General features: G+C 37.7%; 4 protein-coding genes and 1 long non-coding RNA gene across 8 annotated transcripts; 2 read left to right on the top strand and 3 right to left on the bottom strand.

Moving 5' to 3' along the window:
• Nucleotides 1-245: 245 nt before the first annotated feature.
• On the bottom strand, nucleotides 246-8,321 carry LOC108568691 (probable citrate synthase 2, mitochondrial). The gene is made up of 6 exons (XM_017929914.1): nucleotides 8,092-8,321; nucleotides 3,715-3,867; nucleotides 2,022-2,219; nucleotides 1,440-1,961; nucleotides 839-1,147; nucleotides 246-769 (listed from the first exon to the last, which is right to left on the bottom strand). The coding sequence occupies exons 1-6, from the start codon at nucleotides 8,134-8,136 to the stop codon at nucleotides 605-607; spliced, it is 1,392 nt and encodes a 463-aa protein (XP_017785403.1). The 5' UTR covers nucleotides 8,137-8,321; the 3' UTR covers nucleotides 246-604.
• Nucleotides 8,322-8,523: 202 nt separating this feature from the next.
• On the bottom strand, nucleotides 8,524-9,361 carry LOC108568694. Its single transcript, XR_001891302.1, has 3 exons — nucleotides 9,290-9,361; nucleotides 8,663-8,770; nucleotides 8,524-8,606 (listed from the first exon to the last, which is right to left on the bottom strand). It is a non-coding gene; the product is annotated as an uncharacterized LOC108568694 (long non-coding RNA).
• A 24-nt stretch (nucleotides 9,362-9,385) lies between these two features.
• On the top strand, nucleotides 9,386-12,013 carry LOC108568692 (secernin-3). Of its 4 annotated transcripts, none has more exons than XM_017929917.1 (9): nucleotides 9,386-9,470; nucleotides 9,598-9,653; nucleotides 10,070-10,219; nucleotides 10,288-10,481; nucleotides 10,547-10,743; nucleotides 10,803-10,915; nucleotides 10,967-11,164; nucleotides 11,223-11,360; nucleotides 11,419-12,013. In XM_017929917.1, the coding sequence occupies exons 3-9, from the start codon at nucleotides 10,070-10,072 to the stop codon at nucleotides 11,620-11,622; spliced, it is 1,194 nt and encodes a 397-aa protein (XP_017785406.1). In that variant the 5' UTR covers nucleotides 9,386-9,470; nucleotides 9,598-9,653; the 3' UTR covers nucleotides 11,623-12,013. The 4 variants fall into 4 exon arrangements, with proteins under 4 accessions (XP_017785406.1, XP_017785405.1, XP_017785408.1 ...); XM_017929918.1 differs by having other exon boundaries at nucleotides 9,439-9,516; XM_017929916.1 differs by lacking the exon at nucleotides 9,598-9,653.
• A 399-nt stretch (nucleotides 12,014-12,412) lies between these two features.
• Nucleotides 12,413-13,927, bottom strand: LOC108568689 (ubiquitin-like-conjugating enzyme ATG3). The gene is made up of 5 exons (XM_017929912.1): nucleotides 13,764-13,927; nucleotides 13,259-13,708; nucleotides 13,047-13,196; nucleotides 12,862-12,989; nucleotides 12,413-12,803 (listed from the first exon to the last, which is right to left on the bottom strand). The coding sequence occupies exons 1-5, from the start codon at nucleotides 13,833-13,835 to the stop codon at nucleotides 12,653-12,655; spliced, it is 951 nt and encodes a 316-aa protein (XP_017785401.1). The 5' UTR covers nucleotides 13,836-13,927; the 3' UTR covers nucleotides 12,413-12,652.
• A 199-nt stretch (nucleotides 13,928-14,126) lies between these two features.
• LOC108568716 (bystin) lies at nucleotides 14,127-15,593 on the top strand. The gene is made up of 2 exons (XM_017929955.1): nucleotides 14,127-14,358; nucleotides 14,418-15,593. The coding sequence occupies exons 1-2, from the start codon at nucleotides 14,224-14,226 to the stop codon at nucleotides 15,564-15,566; spliced, it is 1,284 nt and encodes a 427-aa protein (XP_017785444.1). The 5' UTR covers nucleotides 14,127-14,223; the 3' UTR covers nucleotides 15,567-15,593.
• Nucleotides 15,594-15,676: the final 83 nt, after the last annotated feature.

Below are 15,676 nucleotides of genomic sequence, written 5' to 3'. Positions count from 1 at the left end.
TGTACATAGAAAGATTTGAAGGTCAGGAAGAGAAAGAAAATTAGTAATAGTAGTAACTAAGACAAAATAACACAAGTCAACTCCGGATCGAGTGAATCCGTCGCAGAATAAATTAAAGGAAACTTAAAAGATTTTTTTCGCCTTAAATATACAAATGAACACAAAACAAGACTACACAAAAAGAAAATAAAATTAAAGAAACTAAACTGTACACACTAATACACAATTGAAGCTAATCAAATAGATTAATTAATAAATAGTCAAAATATATTATACATATATAGCTTCAGTATTCCATGATTGTACATTTTGCATTTAGTTTGAATCCCTCCTGATTGCTTCGCTTTCTCTTAAAAATGTTTTTAATTTTGCTTTTGTTTTACTCTAAATTAAATTACAAAGAAACAAAAATGGTAACAAACGTGAGATGATGGCGATTATTGTATTACTACTAATCCGTGATTGTTGCTGTTCGTTGATGATTCCTTATAAAATTGGGGTTGTGTTGTTGTGACTAATTCTATATAGTTCCTGCTACTGGTGATGTTGATTTTTGATTGGTTTCTTTTTTTCTTAAAACAAAATCATCGGAGAAAGTTTGTGTTTAAGCTGCTTTGAGGGCTTTCATCAAACCGTCCGTGGACAAGGACTTTGGTCTTTCGATGGGCAGGCCAAGAGCGCGGTCCCAGACCATGGAGGCCAAGACACCGAGAGCCCTAGACACGCCGAACAGCACGGTGTAATAGTTCATTTCTGAAAGTCCGTAATACTGAAAGAGAAAAGAAAGAACATATCGTTATAAGATAAGACTTAACACGTTTATCGTTTGAGATGTTACCTGTAAGAGGACACCAGAGTGAGCATCTACATTGGGCCATGGGTTCTTGACCTTTCCAAGTTCCAACAGGATTGGTGGCACCACTTTATAGACGTTGGAGACCAGCTGGAAGAGCGGGTCATTGGGCAAGTGCTTGAGGGCGAATTCTCTTTGGCACGTATACCTCGGGTCGGTTTTTCTGAGGACGGCGTGACCGTAGCCGGGAACGACCTGGCCGGACTTGAGGGTCTTCCAAATGAACTCTTTGAGTTGCTCTTCGGTGGCCTTGTCACCGACTTGCTGGCGCAATTTTTGCAACCAAACCAAAACCTAAATAAACATAGAAAAAAGAAAAAAAAGTTAAAAGATGTTCTCAGATTTTTCTCATCATTTACAATGCAATTGTTGATTTACAAAATAAGTCTTTCACTTTATATATTTGTCCAATTTCCGTCTGATTGCAAGAGACAATATGTTCTCTTACAATAAGGTGACGAAAATCGTGATTTTTAATCTACCAATCTTTTGGAGGTGATACCTTCATAGTGTATATTTAGAAGTCTACCACTAACGAGCATTGGTGTAACATGTATGTAATAAGATGATTGCATGTGTGACTTACTTCTTGGTTGGCCAGGCCGTGGAGTGGTCCGGCAAGACCGTTGAGTCCGGCGGCGAAGGAGAGGTAGGGGTCGCTGAGGGCGGATCCGACAAGATGGACGGTGTGGGCAGAAACGTTGCCGCCCTCGTGGTCACTGTGAATGGTGAGGTAGAGACGCATCAGTTCGATGAATTGAGGATCATCGTAGCCGAGCATGTGGGTGAAGTTGCAGGACCAATCCTTGGATGTGTCGATGGCGCCGATGCCGCTGCCGTCCTTGAAGGTGTTGCGGTAGATGGTGGCGGCAATGACGGGCAGTTTGGCGATCAGATCCATACTGTCCTCGTACACGTATTCCCAGTATTTGGACTTGTGAACGCCGCTGGCGTAAGCCTTGGCGAACTTGCTCTCGCTGTTCAGGGTAGTTACGGCGGCGCTGAACTGTGACATTGGGTGCACGGTGTTTGGCATGTTGTTTAGAAGGGTCACCACGTGGGCGGGGAGATCGGCGCGTTCCGCCCATTGCTTCGACAATTGTTTCACCTACATAGATTCAATAGATTAATTCCAAATTCTAACGTTTTCATAGATGCGAATGCTTACCTGAGCATCGGTCGGCACGTCTCCTGTCATCAACAGCCAGAAGAGACCTTCTGGCAATGGTTCGGCACCGCCTGGAGCTTTGGGAAGCAGCTTCTGGCACTCGGGAATGGAAAGACCACGGAACCTGATGCCCTCGTCGGCGTCCAGCACCGAAGTTTCGCACACCAAACCCTTGATGCCTCTCATACCACCGTACATCTGCGCAAAGCAACAACAAAACACATTTATTATGTATACACAACATATACGCAATGCTGCATGTTTTTTTACGACCTTAAAATTATCTACAATGATTAACTGTCATCGTCGTTACACAAGCAGCATTCAAACAACCAAATACTCAATCATTCTTTTTTCCATATGGTTACATTGCATTTCATGAAAATCGTCCAGTATCACAAAATGATTAAATATTATTAATTTTACTGTAATATAGATTATCACTGACAATATTTTTTCATTAAAATCATCATACATACAATATTAAACTTTAGTTTTAGAGTTGTTTTAGAATTAATTTATCTTTAATATACAAAACAAACAATATACAGTTGCAAACATTTGAAAAAAAAAATTGTAATACCAATAATAAATATTGATCGTCTGAATGTCCTATTACTATTAATACTATTCTATAGGTAATTAGCGTTTCACTATAAAAAACGATTCGAATTTACTTAAGGAAAAAGAAAATTAAAGATTTGAAAAGTGTATAGCAATTATGATATTAACTTTAAACAAAAAATATTGTCAGTAATAGGCATTTATTAAGAATAAATTTAAAAAATGTCCAATTTCCGTCCAATTATAAGAGACAATATGTTTTCCTACATCAGTAAAGACGGAAATCGTGATTTTGATATGCCAATGTTTTGGAGGTGATAGCTTCATGGTGTTTCTTAGGAAGTCTACCACTAACGAGCATTGGCGTATATCGAAACGTTGCTAAAGAAAATACCATACAAATTGTTACTGCAGGAAACAACAATTGATATGAATTACATAACTTTCACAGTTTGAAATATAATTTTAAAAAAGCTAAACTTTTAAATGAATGCAACCAAACTACAATCCTCCAGTTAACTAGTCCAAACTGATTAAGATTACTTAAGAAAGTGTGCGCAAGGTTCATGCGTTTATATATATATAAACATATAAAATGAAGATGTACATCATTTATTCCAAATCGAAAACAAGTGATAAAAACAAAAGTAGCGTGTCATTAATTCGGAGCGTGCCTTGGCTGTTTCAAGGTTCCGTTGCAATACTATATGAAATGTTTAATTTTCCGCAAAAAAAGTAAATAAACAAAATAATTATCATTGTTTTTCTTTTACATCTCTCTCTATCTATGTAGAATACTTGTATTCATATAATCAGACCCTGGCTTTCAGAGATTTTGGACACGAATGCATCACGTGTCCACGCGTGTTTTCGTTCAAATTTTCCTCGGGCTCTATTTTTGGGCGAAAAATGTGCACATGAATAATGTTGGCGGATCGTTTTTTTTTTCTACGCCAATATCGCATTGAAATTTGTACTTTCGCGGCGGGAACTCTGGACCTTGGCTCCTGCTTGACCCCGGGCCACGGCACCCGACCCGCCCGATCGTGAATAATACACATTTAACGACCGCCGGCCGTTTGGTTGCATTCAATTCAATTATAAAATTCAGGTGATGATGAATACTAACCATGTCGACGGTGACTTCTCCGACTTTGGTGTTGCCGTGAGTCTTCCTGAAGTTCTTGACCCGCTCCTGTTCCTTTGGTATTTTAGCGGCCATAACCGCTTTGAGATCAGTCGACGCATCGCTGAATTGTCTGCAGATCTGAGACAGGGCTTTCTGTAACAACACATTAGAACACATAAGATACATATATCAACGTTGACATGCAATTATAGGTTAATTAATACTTCAAATACGTCAACTATGATTTTCAATTTGATGTTTAATTAAAATTTAAACATCCTTAAATCAGAACTTAACAAACATATGTTGTCTAGATCCTAGATATAGGGATTTTAACATCCATACATTAAGTAAAATTTTCATATAAATTCTAAACTAACTTTCAAAATTAAATAATCGTTAACAAATTTAACGTTAAAACGTAATTCAATCATAATAAGTACATTTATACGAATTTGAAGTTTCTCTTTGGTACAATAACATCAATAAACACCCGTGTCGATTTTGACGTTTACATAGATAAACAACTTTTGTTTGGAAAACATGTTTCCTATTTATAAACGTGCAAATCGCGGATTTCCACTGAGATAAAGCATGTCGGAATTGAATTACCCGCAAATTACGTAAATACGCAGCCTTATTATTTCGAGTCTAATTGCATGCGAACGAAAGCTCCTACAGATCTTCTTTGATCCGTAATAATTTCTTAAAGTCGATTTAGAAAGAGAAATTATTCTCGATTTTTTTTCTTACCATTGTTAATGATATTGTTTAATAAATACATATTATAAATTGTTACATCTCTGTGTTTCAAAAATTACGTGACCCTAAATGAAAAATAATGTCCAGTAATTGTCACAGATAAGTTAATAAATACAACTTAATTCATCCTTCATAATTGCCGATCAGATTCAACGTCAAATATTTTTTATCACATATATCGTAAATAATCACTAAATCGTGGATGATTTTTCATTATTAGAGTTGATCTATAAAATACAGTTATGTATTGACTCATGTATCATGCATTAATTTACATTACAATTGGACAATTGTGACATTTTCAGTAACATTATCATCGATTATCATATAATTATGTCACCCTTAACACAGAAATCTGGTAAATAAAAATAGGATTGAATTTTTAACTGAGTATTAAAAAAAACAATGATTGAATTAATCGCAAGTTACAAAAGAAATATATGTCAGAAGTTGAATGATCTTGCATTTATGAATCATAAAACCCGATGATCTTGAATCATTCGCGAAGAGGAATGGAGAGAATCGCGTTATAGTATATTAGTATACATTGTAACGTGATATTAATGTATGCAAATAGAGTGTGGGTGTGGAGGAACGCATTGAACAAGGATTTATCACCGCCGTTTGTTGAATTCACGTAAAGAAACAACAAAAAAAACTGCAAGTGCGAAATGTATGTAGAACAGAACGAGGAAGAGGCAGAAAATTGAATCAAAAAATAAAATTGAATGACGCAATTGCCTGAATAGATGAAAGTCTATTTCGAGCGAGCGAGGCCAAAGATTTTATTTTTTTTGTTTAATATAACTTTTCGTTGCTAAATTTAGGTGCTTCGATTACGGTGGGACGATCGGCGAGCATCAGCTGATCATCTCTCATTCGCAAAAGACGAAGCGAGTTAACAATGAATCGCTAATTCGTAAAGTCGACCGGTTTATTGATCCATTAAATATGCGCAATCAATTTCAACCTTTTGACTAATAGGTGCAAATGTATCGCACTCTATACCTATGACATAACGCAATGACAAAACAGAATTAATTTTCGACATAGAAGTAATCTCTGTTTACATTGATAAGAAGCATCGTATTGCCATCATTATCATTTCGATCGTCTCCAGTAAACATTCTGGAAGATTCGCCTCTGTTTTACTCATCTCGGCATTAGTCGAGTTTGTTTTATTACAGGACATTTTAGACGTCAAATGTTACTCTATATCTTTTGAGACTATTAACTTACATAACTTTCATGTAAAACAATAAAAAACAATAGTTCGTAACAAACAACAAAAAAATAATTCACTGAAAAATCAGTAATTCTAAATGATTCAACAACTCAAGTCACAACTGTGACAATGACGCCAATTACAAATAATGAATATAGAAATAAAATCAACCACATTGATAACTTCACAGAACTCGTTATTTCCTAGAGATTGACGTGAATTGTTTGAAGGCAATAGGAGATTGTTTTCCCAAGATGGAAGTGAATCTTGGAAATGTTTGAAGAGAATCCTCGCGTGCCAACTGCTGTTATCATCCATCAATTAGCAATGTCATCGCGTAATTCTGCGAGTTGTTAAAATGATCGAAGATTAAAGTAATCGCGTCGTTATCAGTAGGCTGATTATGTTTAACTAATCCAACCAAATAAATACCTTTAGAATTAACGTCAAGATATCTCTAACCTTAAGATAGTCTATGACAGTAAACTAAAATAAAAATCTATAAATGTAATATATTGTTGTTGTAATTTGCACATATTTTCGCTCTCCGTTGTACTTGTTTAAATGTGTTACATTGAAATCTCACTTACAATGTCAACAATGTAAATAAGTCATTATGTCACGGTTTAATAACAACGAATTGTGACGTGAGCAAACTCTAATTGTATATGCGATAATTCGTAGAGATTTTGCAATTGGCTACTTGAATAATTCAGTTGCGATGAAAACCAAATGGATAAATAATTGGCAAAGTCTGCTGACAGTCATTAAGATTTGTGTTAAATGTCGTTGCAGCAATTACGCAACCGCAGTTGCATAACGTTTATGTAAAATTTACTATGTGCATGAATAAAAGAAGTAATAAGTTAATGGCATGTTGGAGGAATCTCGTGTGTGGCTGGTGATGGCAATTCACGCGTATTTTCGGCGCCTCTCAGGGAAAAAATAGCTCGCGCCGACATTGGATTCGTATTATTAATAAAGTATATGTATGTGCGATATATCTTCGGCCAAACACGAATTCGATTTTATTTTGAGGTCGTTTTGAAACCTGCGAGAAAGAGAGAGAAGTAAACTTTTAACGACGAGGCGCCAGTATCTGCATAGTACAAGCATTTAGTTAAAATCGACGAGCCAACAGTTGGCACGCGCTTTTGGCCCACTTTACTAATCCCGAAAAGGACGCGCGTGTACTAATAAAAATCGAATCCTTCTTCATTGAGGAAAAAGACAATAGTCTGAGCCGTGGGCGTCGATGAATCGACACAAAAATCTTATCTTATCAGAGTATCTCGCGCGCAAACGAGGCCGAACAATACAGAAAACCTTGCAAAAAAAACATAATTATTCGCTTGCGTAACGAGTTTCGAAATTGTTTGTTGTCTATTTTTTTGGCGGTCGTACATAACCACAGAGTAAATAGTTGAAGATACGTAAAAGCAAATAAATAAGTTCTTCTGAATCGCATGCATAATGTATGAGTTCGGAATTCCGAGTTCGGAGAAATTGAAGGAATACATTAAAACACATTTGTAATTCAATTCCTCGCGTGGACTCGATTTTCCAATGACGTTGTCAATTCTGTTTCTTTATCAATTTTTTTTTAATGCTTCCGTAACGAGGAAGTAAGTCTCCGTGTCCACCCAATAATTGAATAAAACTATAGGTCGCATTGTTTGCGTTTCGAATCTTTAATGCACGGTTCTAAATTAAATCACGTGTCCTAGGCCATCGCGTATCCGGCCAACCGATTATTTCCACGTGTTTTCTTTGCTTCGTGACCGCACAGCCAAACAAATAATCCGCGAAAAGCAATTCTCTTCTCGTTACGTAAGTCCCGTATTCAGGATTTTCCAAACGATTCGATTGTACGAAGCGTTTTTCCCTTTTTTCGCATTACCTCATTATACGAACATATAATGGGAGCTGAGGTCGATTTTATAAACTTGTTGACCTTAGCGAAAATGATCTCTTCCTCTCTCTCGTGTGTTCATTTTCTGGATGAAGAGATTTTTATTAAATTTCGTTGGCCCCGAATTAGAGAGAGGATGATGTTCATAGGTAAGAAATTGGATTAATGAGATGCCAAAAGATGTCCTGTTATAACTGTATATATACACAATATTATATAACGGTAGCTCGAACAAAAGAATGCGATTTGCAAAGGCCTACTTTTTAAATATTTATAAAAACCCTTCATCCTCGTTGTATTTGACCGCCCCCTCAACAAGTGCAGCTCTTCGACCGAAACTATATACGGTTTCTAATGCGAAACATGCAGGTTTTTCTTTTCTCGTCAATTTTTTTCGCAACTCACTTTTGTCCTCCTTCTGCACAATCGTCGAGACGGTTGGCCAGAAGTGAAGGAGAAGGCAAATGGTTTCACTTACTTGGAGCTCAAGTCCTTTGGTTGTCGATACTCGGAACAATGCCATTTTTTATCCCCTTCACGGACAACACTCAGCGATCACTAGACTTTTTTTGAATGGAACAATCTGACGAAGGGAAAACGTGCTAACCGGACGAATTTTGATGTGCGAATGTGGGTGCCTGATTAGACGGCGGCGTCTGCCTCCAAAGCAGCGGAACCAAATGAATCCAGTCGCTCGAGGACAGGGATGGAACGAGCGGGAGTTCGCTAATCCACCAATCAGAGCATGCGTCACTCGCCGAGTCCACGCCCCATTGGCCGATGATCCGCTGCTAACTTCAATGACCATCGACCTCCAAGAAGACGCCTACGTCTTTCCAACTTATAAAACAATTGTAACCTAAGCTGCTACTGGCTGCTACCTAAGAAGATAATCTAAGCCAACAGTGCTCATCATGGTGGTCGATCACGAAAGGTTTTTAAATCGATCGATTACATATATGTTTGAAATCTCTGACGTTCAATTTATAAAAACTACACTAAATATTTAATACATTCTATCTCATTCCAACTTTGTATTTTATTTTTACCTTGCCGCCTAATACTTTTATGGTAGATCGCCGATGCTGAGCGCCCCTGATCTAAGCCAGCGCTTTCCAACCTTGATTCACCATCATTAAACCATTGGAAATGCTTGTCTAGAAACAAATAACAAAAACTGATATACAGTACAATTTAATGACAACTCTTCGACAGCTACGTTACAATAAAACAAAATTAAATACTCAATTATTTATAGAATAAGAATGTTTAGATGAAGCCTTGGAACAAATTATAAACCTTGAACCGTTACAAAAGTTAACAACAAATTCGGTTTCCAAAGGTCTTTGCATATACGAGATAACTTTGATCCGTCAATTAAGTCATCGATAAAACATTAGACTTCATATTGTGTCTAAACATTCGCAACAAGCATCACAATGATCACAATCTGTCAATGTAACCACGAAATTGATTATGAAATACGGATATATGCAACTGTCAATCAAAATCATCAGGATTACTGATTACTGTTCAATTTCAATATAAAATAACTATCAAATTCATTGTAATTCGCGTAAATGCGAAACTGTCAAACAAAAGACAAAATTGAAGTGTTAAAGTCAGTAGGTCAACTTAAAAATAAATAACAATCTAAGTGTTAAGCAAAATCTTACTCTTCGTTCGACAATTTGATTGTTGCATAGGTTAAATGTTAATTTTTTAACTTATTCATTGGACAAGTTCAGTGTGTTACGTGGGTCGTAGTTTGCGCCGTCGTTTGACAGCTGATGTGCAGAAAAGGTGGTGCGACTGACGCCTGCATAGGGAGCCTATTTCTTTTATAAACAAAAAAAAGTAAGATAAATCAAGATTTTCGTGCATGCGTTTTCCTTTCGATTAAGTAATACTACAATATCGTATTATTCTTTGTATTATTTTCTCTCGTCTTTTCGCTTTTTTTTGTCATGCACGTATATAACAGCTGGAAGATCCATAGTTCCACCATACTTGCGAATCGACACCCTTCACGAAATTCTCGTAAGTTCGTCGCAAATCGCAAACGACCGCATCTAATCAACAAACATTGTTTCAATTTTATCTAATCTAGATACATGTGAGGCTAATCAATTATATCCATCAACAATCGAAATATTTTTTGCAAATCAATTGTGTAACTTTAGAATGATTATATAAAAATATAGATATTATCTGAGTTTTTAATTATTATTTTTATATGGTCATGCACACACAAATACAGATAACAGAATCAGTTGCACTTTGCTTGGAGAGAATCTTTTATTTTCTTGGAAAAGGCATAACAGAAATATTTTGGGATAAATAAAAACTAATCTCTTTGCATCTGTCTGCCAGACTGCTTAAGCTTCGATGCGTTTATTTATGGCTCTCATTATCTGCGAGAATTGATATTTATTTTTATTTTTATAAATTGATAGATGGAACCTAAATCCTGTGATACTTTTGTGGTTTTACCACCGCTGACGAACCATGGGGTCGTTTTCGGCAAAAACTCGGATAGGCCTCAGAATGAGGTGCAGGAGGTCGTGTACTTTCCTGCGAGTGATACGTCTCCGAATACCATTCAGGTCATTATCATTGTTAATCATTTACGAATTTTTTAAAAAATGTTTTTTTTTGTGGGATGATGGTTTAGTGCACTTATATTGAGGTCGAAGCGGGTGGCCCAAAGAAGGCTGTCATTCTGAGCAAACCGGGATGGATGTGGGGCGCCGAAATGGGGGCTAACGAATGCGGTGTCGCTATTGGCAACGAGGCTGTTTGGACCAAGGATAACGAAGGGAACCATGATACGAGCATCAAAAGATTGTTGGGCATGGATCTGGTGAGGTGAGGTGATTGGCACGAAGGTATTCAGATCGTCGTCAAAATATGTGTTTTTGTCGCGATTCAAGGCTCGGTTTGGAAAGGGGTTCCACCGCCTTGGAGGCTTTGGACGTTATAACGGGATTGCTGGAAAAGTACGGGCAAGGTGGACCTTGTCAACTGGACGGCGACCTTTCCTACCACAACTCGTTCTTGATCGCCGACACCAGCGAAGCCTGGATTCTGGAAACTAGCGGAAAACATTGGGCCGCCGTTCAGATTACAAGTAGTAGATTTCGATAAAAAGGTTATCTTTATCAAAGCCATGAAATTATTGTGTTTCAGGTGGTTACAGAAATATCTCGAACGGTTTAACGATTACAACCAAGATCGATAAGCATTCCGATGGGCTGATCGAGTACGCAAAAGAGAAAGGATTATGGAATGGCGATGTAATTGTACTACAGCAACAAATCCAAAGAGATTCTTGATCAAAACGCATTTTTCAGGGAGAATTCAACTTCGCCGAAGCTTTCGGTTCTTCAGGTCAGGTGGGCGACTCGCGCCAGAAGTCCGGTGAGGATCTTCTTAAGACTTTGAGCGCAAGTAAAGACTTCAAGGAAACTGATATGTTTACGATCCTTCGTAATACGGACACCGACATCTGTCGCTCCTGCGACTCACCCTTTCCAACCCAGGGGAGCCAAGTAGGTGCAAACATATAATTGTAAACTCACTTGTAAGTCACAAATCTTGATCTTATAGGTATCCACGCTCAGTGCATTTAGACCGAGCGTTCATTGGTTCACGGCGACCCCGGATCCTAGCAAGTCTGTCTTCAAGCCATTCGTGTTCACCCCAAACGCCGTCATTTCCAAACACACCAAGTGTCCCGAAGATGAGGTAATTTTAACTGTTACCTTATTCCCGTACATCATCAACAGCTCATTTTTGTCTTCAGAAATCTGGCGAGCATACTTTGTACACCTTGCACAAGGATTCCATGAAGGACGAGGGTAACGAAATGCAGAAACTCCTATTCGCAATGGAAGCGGACTGCGTGAAAGAGCTGGACGCCATCGTCGAGAGCGTAGGCGAAGATCTGAGCGAGCTGGATGAGCTTCTCAAGGATTGCGTCGAGACCGAAGTCAAATTCTATCGCTAAACTGGATAACTTTCCAACTTGAATGCCATGCGCACCTAACAAACAACAGCAACAACAACAACAAAAAAAATCAGAAAAAAATACTTTTATTCTTCTCCACGCGACTTTCGGTATGATTTTCTCTCAATTGTGATCAGATTTCTTTTAACTCTACTCGAGTTTGATTCCTCATTGTGATATTTTCGTTTCTTAATATTTTTGTGATTTCCTCTTTCCATTCTCAAATCAGTATTCGAACAATTCGTTAGTTAAGTTATTTTGCATGTGTGTAATCATAGTCATAGGATATAGCTTTATTATCGGACGATTAATTAAACAAACCTTGATGCAGCATACTTTCGGTGCCCTCCGAATGTATCCGATTACGGAGGTTTATGAAACTTAAAATTACTGAAGAAAGAAATTATCTTACTAATACTTAATAATAAGCAAGGCTTTGCACTCGACACTGTCATTCAAATAGTAATAACTAAACTACTTAAAATGATATATATGAACTGTAATACTTTAGATGAGGATTATTTATATTTATTTCCTTTTTTTTGCACGTTATTAAATAAAATGCTAAAGCATTATATTGCTCAGTCCGAAAGAAACATTATTTACCAACTGTAATTGTAACTTATAGAACTTCTTATACATAATTATGCATCATTTTAAACTCCGTTATTCGCATGGATCTTGAAATGTTCTGGGTAAACTATATTTTGTATAATTGGATAGATTGGATCAAGAACAGGATGAAATGAAGTAATATTATTATTATTAATGTTAAAAAAAAGAAGTTAAGTGAATTTTACTTTTTATTAATGTGCTAGACAAGAAATAGAAGATATAAAGTACACGTACGTATGTAATCTTAAAGCCAAAACAATAAGTTTCGAAGAAGCGGCAAATTTTCCATGAAAATTTGTAAAATCATTTAAAGCTTATCAAGTTTAAATTTAACTGAGAATTGAACGTAATAATGAGACAACATCGTAATCACGTATGTGAGAAAATGATTGCAAATGCATGTTGCCGAACGCTGTTACATGGTGAAGTTTTGCGTGTAATCGTACTCGATCGTGGGTATTACCGATTGCATGAACTTCAAGAAAATGATGAGGTACATGTGCACTCCCAATTCTCCGCCTCCTTCCGTCACCGTTTCGATGATACTCTTCATCACTTCGGCATGTCTGTAAAATATTTGACATACTGAATGTCAGCATTACAATATTGGAATAGGAAACACACCTGCAGGGATGGACAGAAGGCATCTTGGCTATACTCATATGTGGATGCGGTTCCATGGTAACCGTCTTCATTGCGTAATCTTTGCTGATGTCTTGGAATGTCTCATCTCGATTCAATGGCTTCCGTTTCTACGGCAAAACAAAAGCTGATCCGGCGAAAGTCGACTTGATTTAATGGATACGAACCTCGTCGTATCCGGTTAGCCACAGCCTCGGCGTTTGATAGTACTTATCGTACGTTATATGCAAGTCGTAGGTGCGCGTGTGAATGATTCCGCCTTCCTCGTCCGTCTGCTTGGAAATCATCTTCTCCGGTATGTGGATAACAGTTGTGGTCTGAAATTTTAACGCTCGTGAAAATTTCGTATATTTATATATATAAACTAATGAGGAACAACCTGAGCGTCGTCTAGCATACCGCTCTCCTCAAATTCCTCCATATCCGCAGCCTCCTCATCATCATCATCGTCGTCGTTTTCATTGCATTCATCATTCAACAAAGCATCTTCCATACTCTCCACCTTCCCATTATCCAATGTCATCTCTGATACTTTATCCTCTAATCCTGTGTTATGTGGGTCATAGTGGTGTGTGTCTACCCAACCATTATCAGCATCATCAGATTCAATGATCCTCTGGAACTCCTCAGAGTACTCCATTTGCTCACATCTCCTTGAACAAGGTACATTTCGGGTGATCAAAAACTGCTTCCCCTTTGGCAGGTATGGTTTAGCTTTGGCCTCATCACCACTGGCCCATTGCCATGTCGGGCAGTGATGCACCAAATGGTCACCAGCAGCCACAAACTCCTCTGGGGTTAGCACCCCAGTCTCGCGAAACTTTGACTCCTAAAACGTTCATGATAATAATGTGATCAATGAACAGTGATAATTAACGTTCTACCTTAAGGACTGGAGTCAAGTATTCAGCAACACCAAGAGCTGTACCCTTAACACTGTTGATTACGTTCTGCATTTTAGTTAACGATCAAATTCCAACTGCTAATTCGAAAAAACATTAAAACAAAAAAGTTCATATATAGTCAAAAGGATAAGCCGGAAGAAACGTCAAAGTGATCCAAAACAACTGTCAATTAACAGCTGTCACCGATATAGAAATCTTTCAGAAATCAATTAAAATATTTAAAAAAATATATATATTTAATCAAATATAATGTAATAAAATAATGTGATAGTTCGTTAATTGTTTAATAATGTAAATACTTTAATTCATTACACAAAATCATATGTTGGTAGTTCTGGAATAGTTTTGACAACTTGCTTCAATTTGACGTTTAAAAACACGTGCGTTGTTTACAAGTCAAGTTTCATTTTTGTGATTGTTACCTACAGCAAATGTGATAATGGGTAAAGCGAAAAAGTTGAAGCCCTCGCAGATGGGAGCAAAGAAGTCTCTTGAAGAGGACATTGCTGCTGGACAATCGGTGAAAGCGAAGAACAGGAATAAAGTGCGCTCAAGAGATGAGGAGGATGATGAGGTTAGGTTTAAGAATTATTTTTCTTTGTATTTTATGTTTAACATTGATACTGTTTTTAGTATGTCGATGCTGGTCTGTCAAAGAAAATCCTGTCTGCTGTCAGGGAGCAGCAGAGGGAAATGGAAAACGAATTTGTGCCTACTCCTGTTGAAGCTATCGCACAAAAGAAAAAGGTGAAACTGGATATTTCAGATGATGACAATTCTGATTCTGAAGAGGAGACTGCTGAGCCTCCAGACACGTTTTACGAGGATCTGGAGATCAATGAGGATGACGAGAAGGCAATGGAGTTGTTCATGAGCGCAAATCCGGCGCCGAGGAGGACTTTGGCTGATATCATTATGGAGAAAATTACTGAAAAACACACAGAATTGGATACACACTTCACTGACGCGGGCTCGTTGCAATTACAAGACTTAGACCCCAGGGTTAAACAGATGTATGAAGGTGTTAAAGAGGTGTTGCAGAAGTACAGGAGCGGAAAGATACCGAAAGCGTTTAAACTTGTGCCCAAGCTGAGGAATTGGGAACAAATACTTTATATAACTGATCCACCTACTTGGTCCGCTGCTGCAATGTATCAGTCTACAAGGATATTCGCTTCAAACTTGAAGGAGAAGATGGCCCAAAGGTTTTACAATTTGGTTTTACTGCCTCGTATAAGAGACGATTTGGCTGAGTATAAGAGACTAAACTTTCACTTGTATCAAGCGGTTAAAAAGTCTTTGTACAAACCGGGAGCGTTCATGAAGGGCTTCCTTTTGCCACTCCTCGAGAGCGGAAATTGTACGCTTCGCGAAGCTATAATCATCGGTTCTATCGTTGCCAAAAACTCTATACCGATTCTGCACTCATCCGCAGCTATTTTGAAGATCGCCGAGATGGATTATACCGGAGCAAATTCGATCTTCCTTAGGATATTTTTCGATAAAAAGTACGCTCTGCCATACAGGGTCGTGGATGCGGTGGTTTTCCATTTCTTGAGATTCGAAAGAGATACCAGAGAATTGCCAGTGCTATGGCATCAAGCATTCCTGACTTTTGTGCAAAGATATAAAGCGGATATCTCCAGCGAACAAAGAGATGCTCTATTGAATCTCCTGAAGAAGCAGAACCATCCGACTATAACGAACGAGATCAGACGCGAGCTGCAGCACGCCAAATGTAGGGACGCTGAGACGGAACAACCAAAAATGGATTTCGTCTAACCTTAACATAAATTATAAGTTTGTATATTAATTACAAAAAAAAAATAAAGATTTTATTACAATGACTTTGTACTTTCATTATGTATGCATATCTGGTTGCATACATCATA

Source organism: Nicrophorus vespilloides, unplaced genomic scaffold, assembly GCF_001412225.1.
Source record: "Nicrophorus vespilloides isolate i.1.1-1 unplaced genomic scaffold, Nicve_v1.0, whole genome shotgun sequence".
In the NCBI taxonomy this organism is placed as follows: Eukaryota; Metazoa; Arthropoda; class Insecta; order Coleoptera; family Silphidae; genus Nicrophorus; species Nicrophorus vespilloides.
This window is presented reverse-complemented; position numbering and strand designations above follow the sequence as displayed.

Bases quoted from the DNA above. Each gene is read 5' to 3' on its own strand.
- LOC108568691 (XM_017929914.1), bottom strand. From the start codon at position 8,136: ATGGCATTGTTCCGAGTATCGACAACCAAAGGACTTGAGCTCCAA. The intron at 1,148-1,439 runs GTAAGTCACACA...ATGTTTATTTAG, and splicing joins ACGGCCTGGCCAACCAAGAA to GTTTTGGTTTGGTTGCAAAA. The intron at 770-838 runs GTAACATCTCAA...TTTCTCTTTCAG, and splicing joins ACTCTGGTGTCCTCTTACAG to TATTACGGACTTTCAGAAAT.
- LOC108568692 (XM_017929916.1), top strand. From the start codon at position 10,070: ATGGAACCTAAATCCTGTGATACTTTTGTGGTTTTACCACCGCTGACG. The intron at 10,916-10,966 runs GTACTACAGCAA...CGCATTTTTCAG, and splicing joins TATGGAATGGCGATGTAATT to GGAGAATTCAACTTCGCCGA. The intron at 11,361-11,418 runs GTAATTTTAACT...TTTTGTCTTCAG, and splicing joins CCAAGTGTCCCGAAGATGAG to AAATCTGGCGAGCATACTTT.
- LOC108568689 (XM_017929912.1), bottom strand. From the start codon at position 13,835: ATGCAGAACGTAATCAACAGTGTTAAGGGTACAGCTCTTGGTGTTGCT. The intron at 13,709-13,763 runs GTAGAACGTTAA...TGAACGTTTTAG, and splicing joins ACTTGACTCCAGTCCTTAAG to GAGTCAAAGTTTCGCGAGAC. The intron at 13,197-13,258 runs GTTGTTCCTCAT...TTAAAATTTCAG, and splicing joins GTATGCTAGACGACGCTCAG to ACCACAACTGTTATCCACAT.
- LOC108568716 (XM_017929955.1), top strand. From the start codon at position 14,224: ATGGGTAAAGCGAAAAAGTTGAAGCCCTCGCAGATGGGAGCAAAGAAG. The intron at 14,359-14,417 runs GTTAGGTTTAAG...TACTGTTTTTAG, and splicing joins GAGATGAGGAGGATGATGAG to TATGTCGATGCTGGTCTGTC.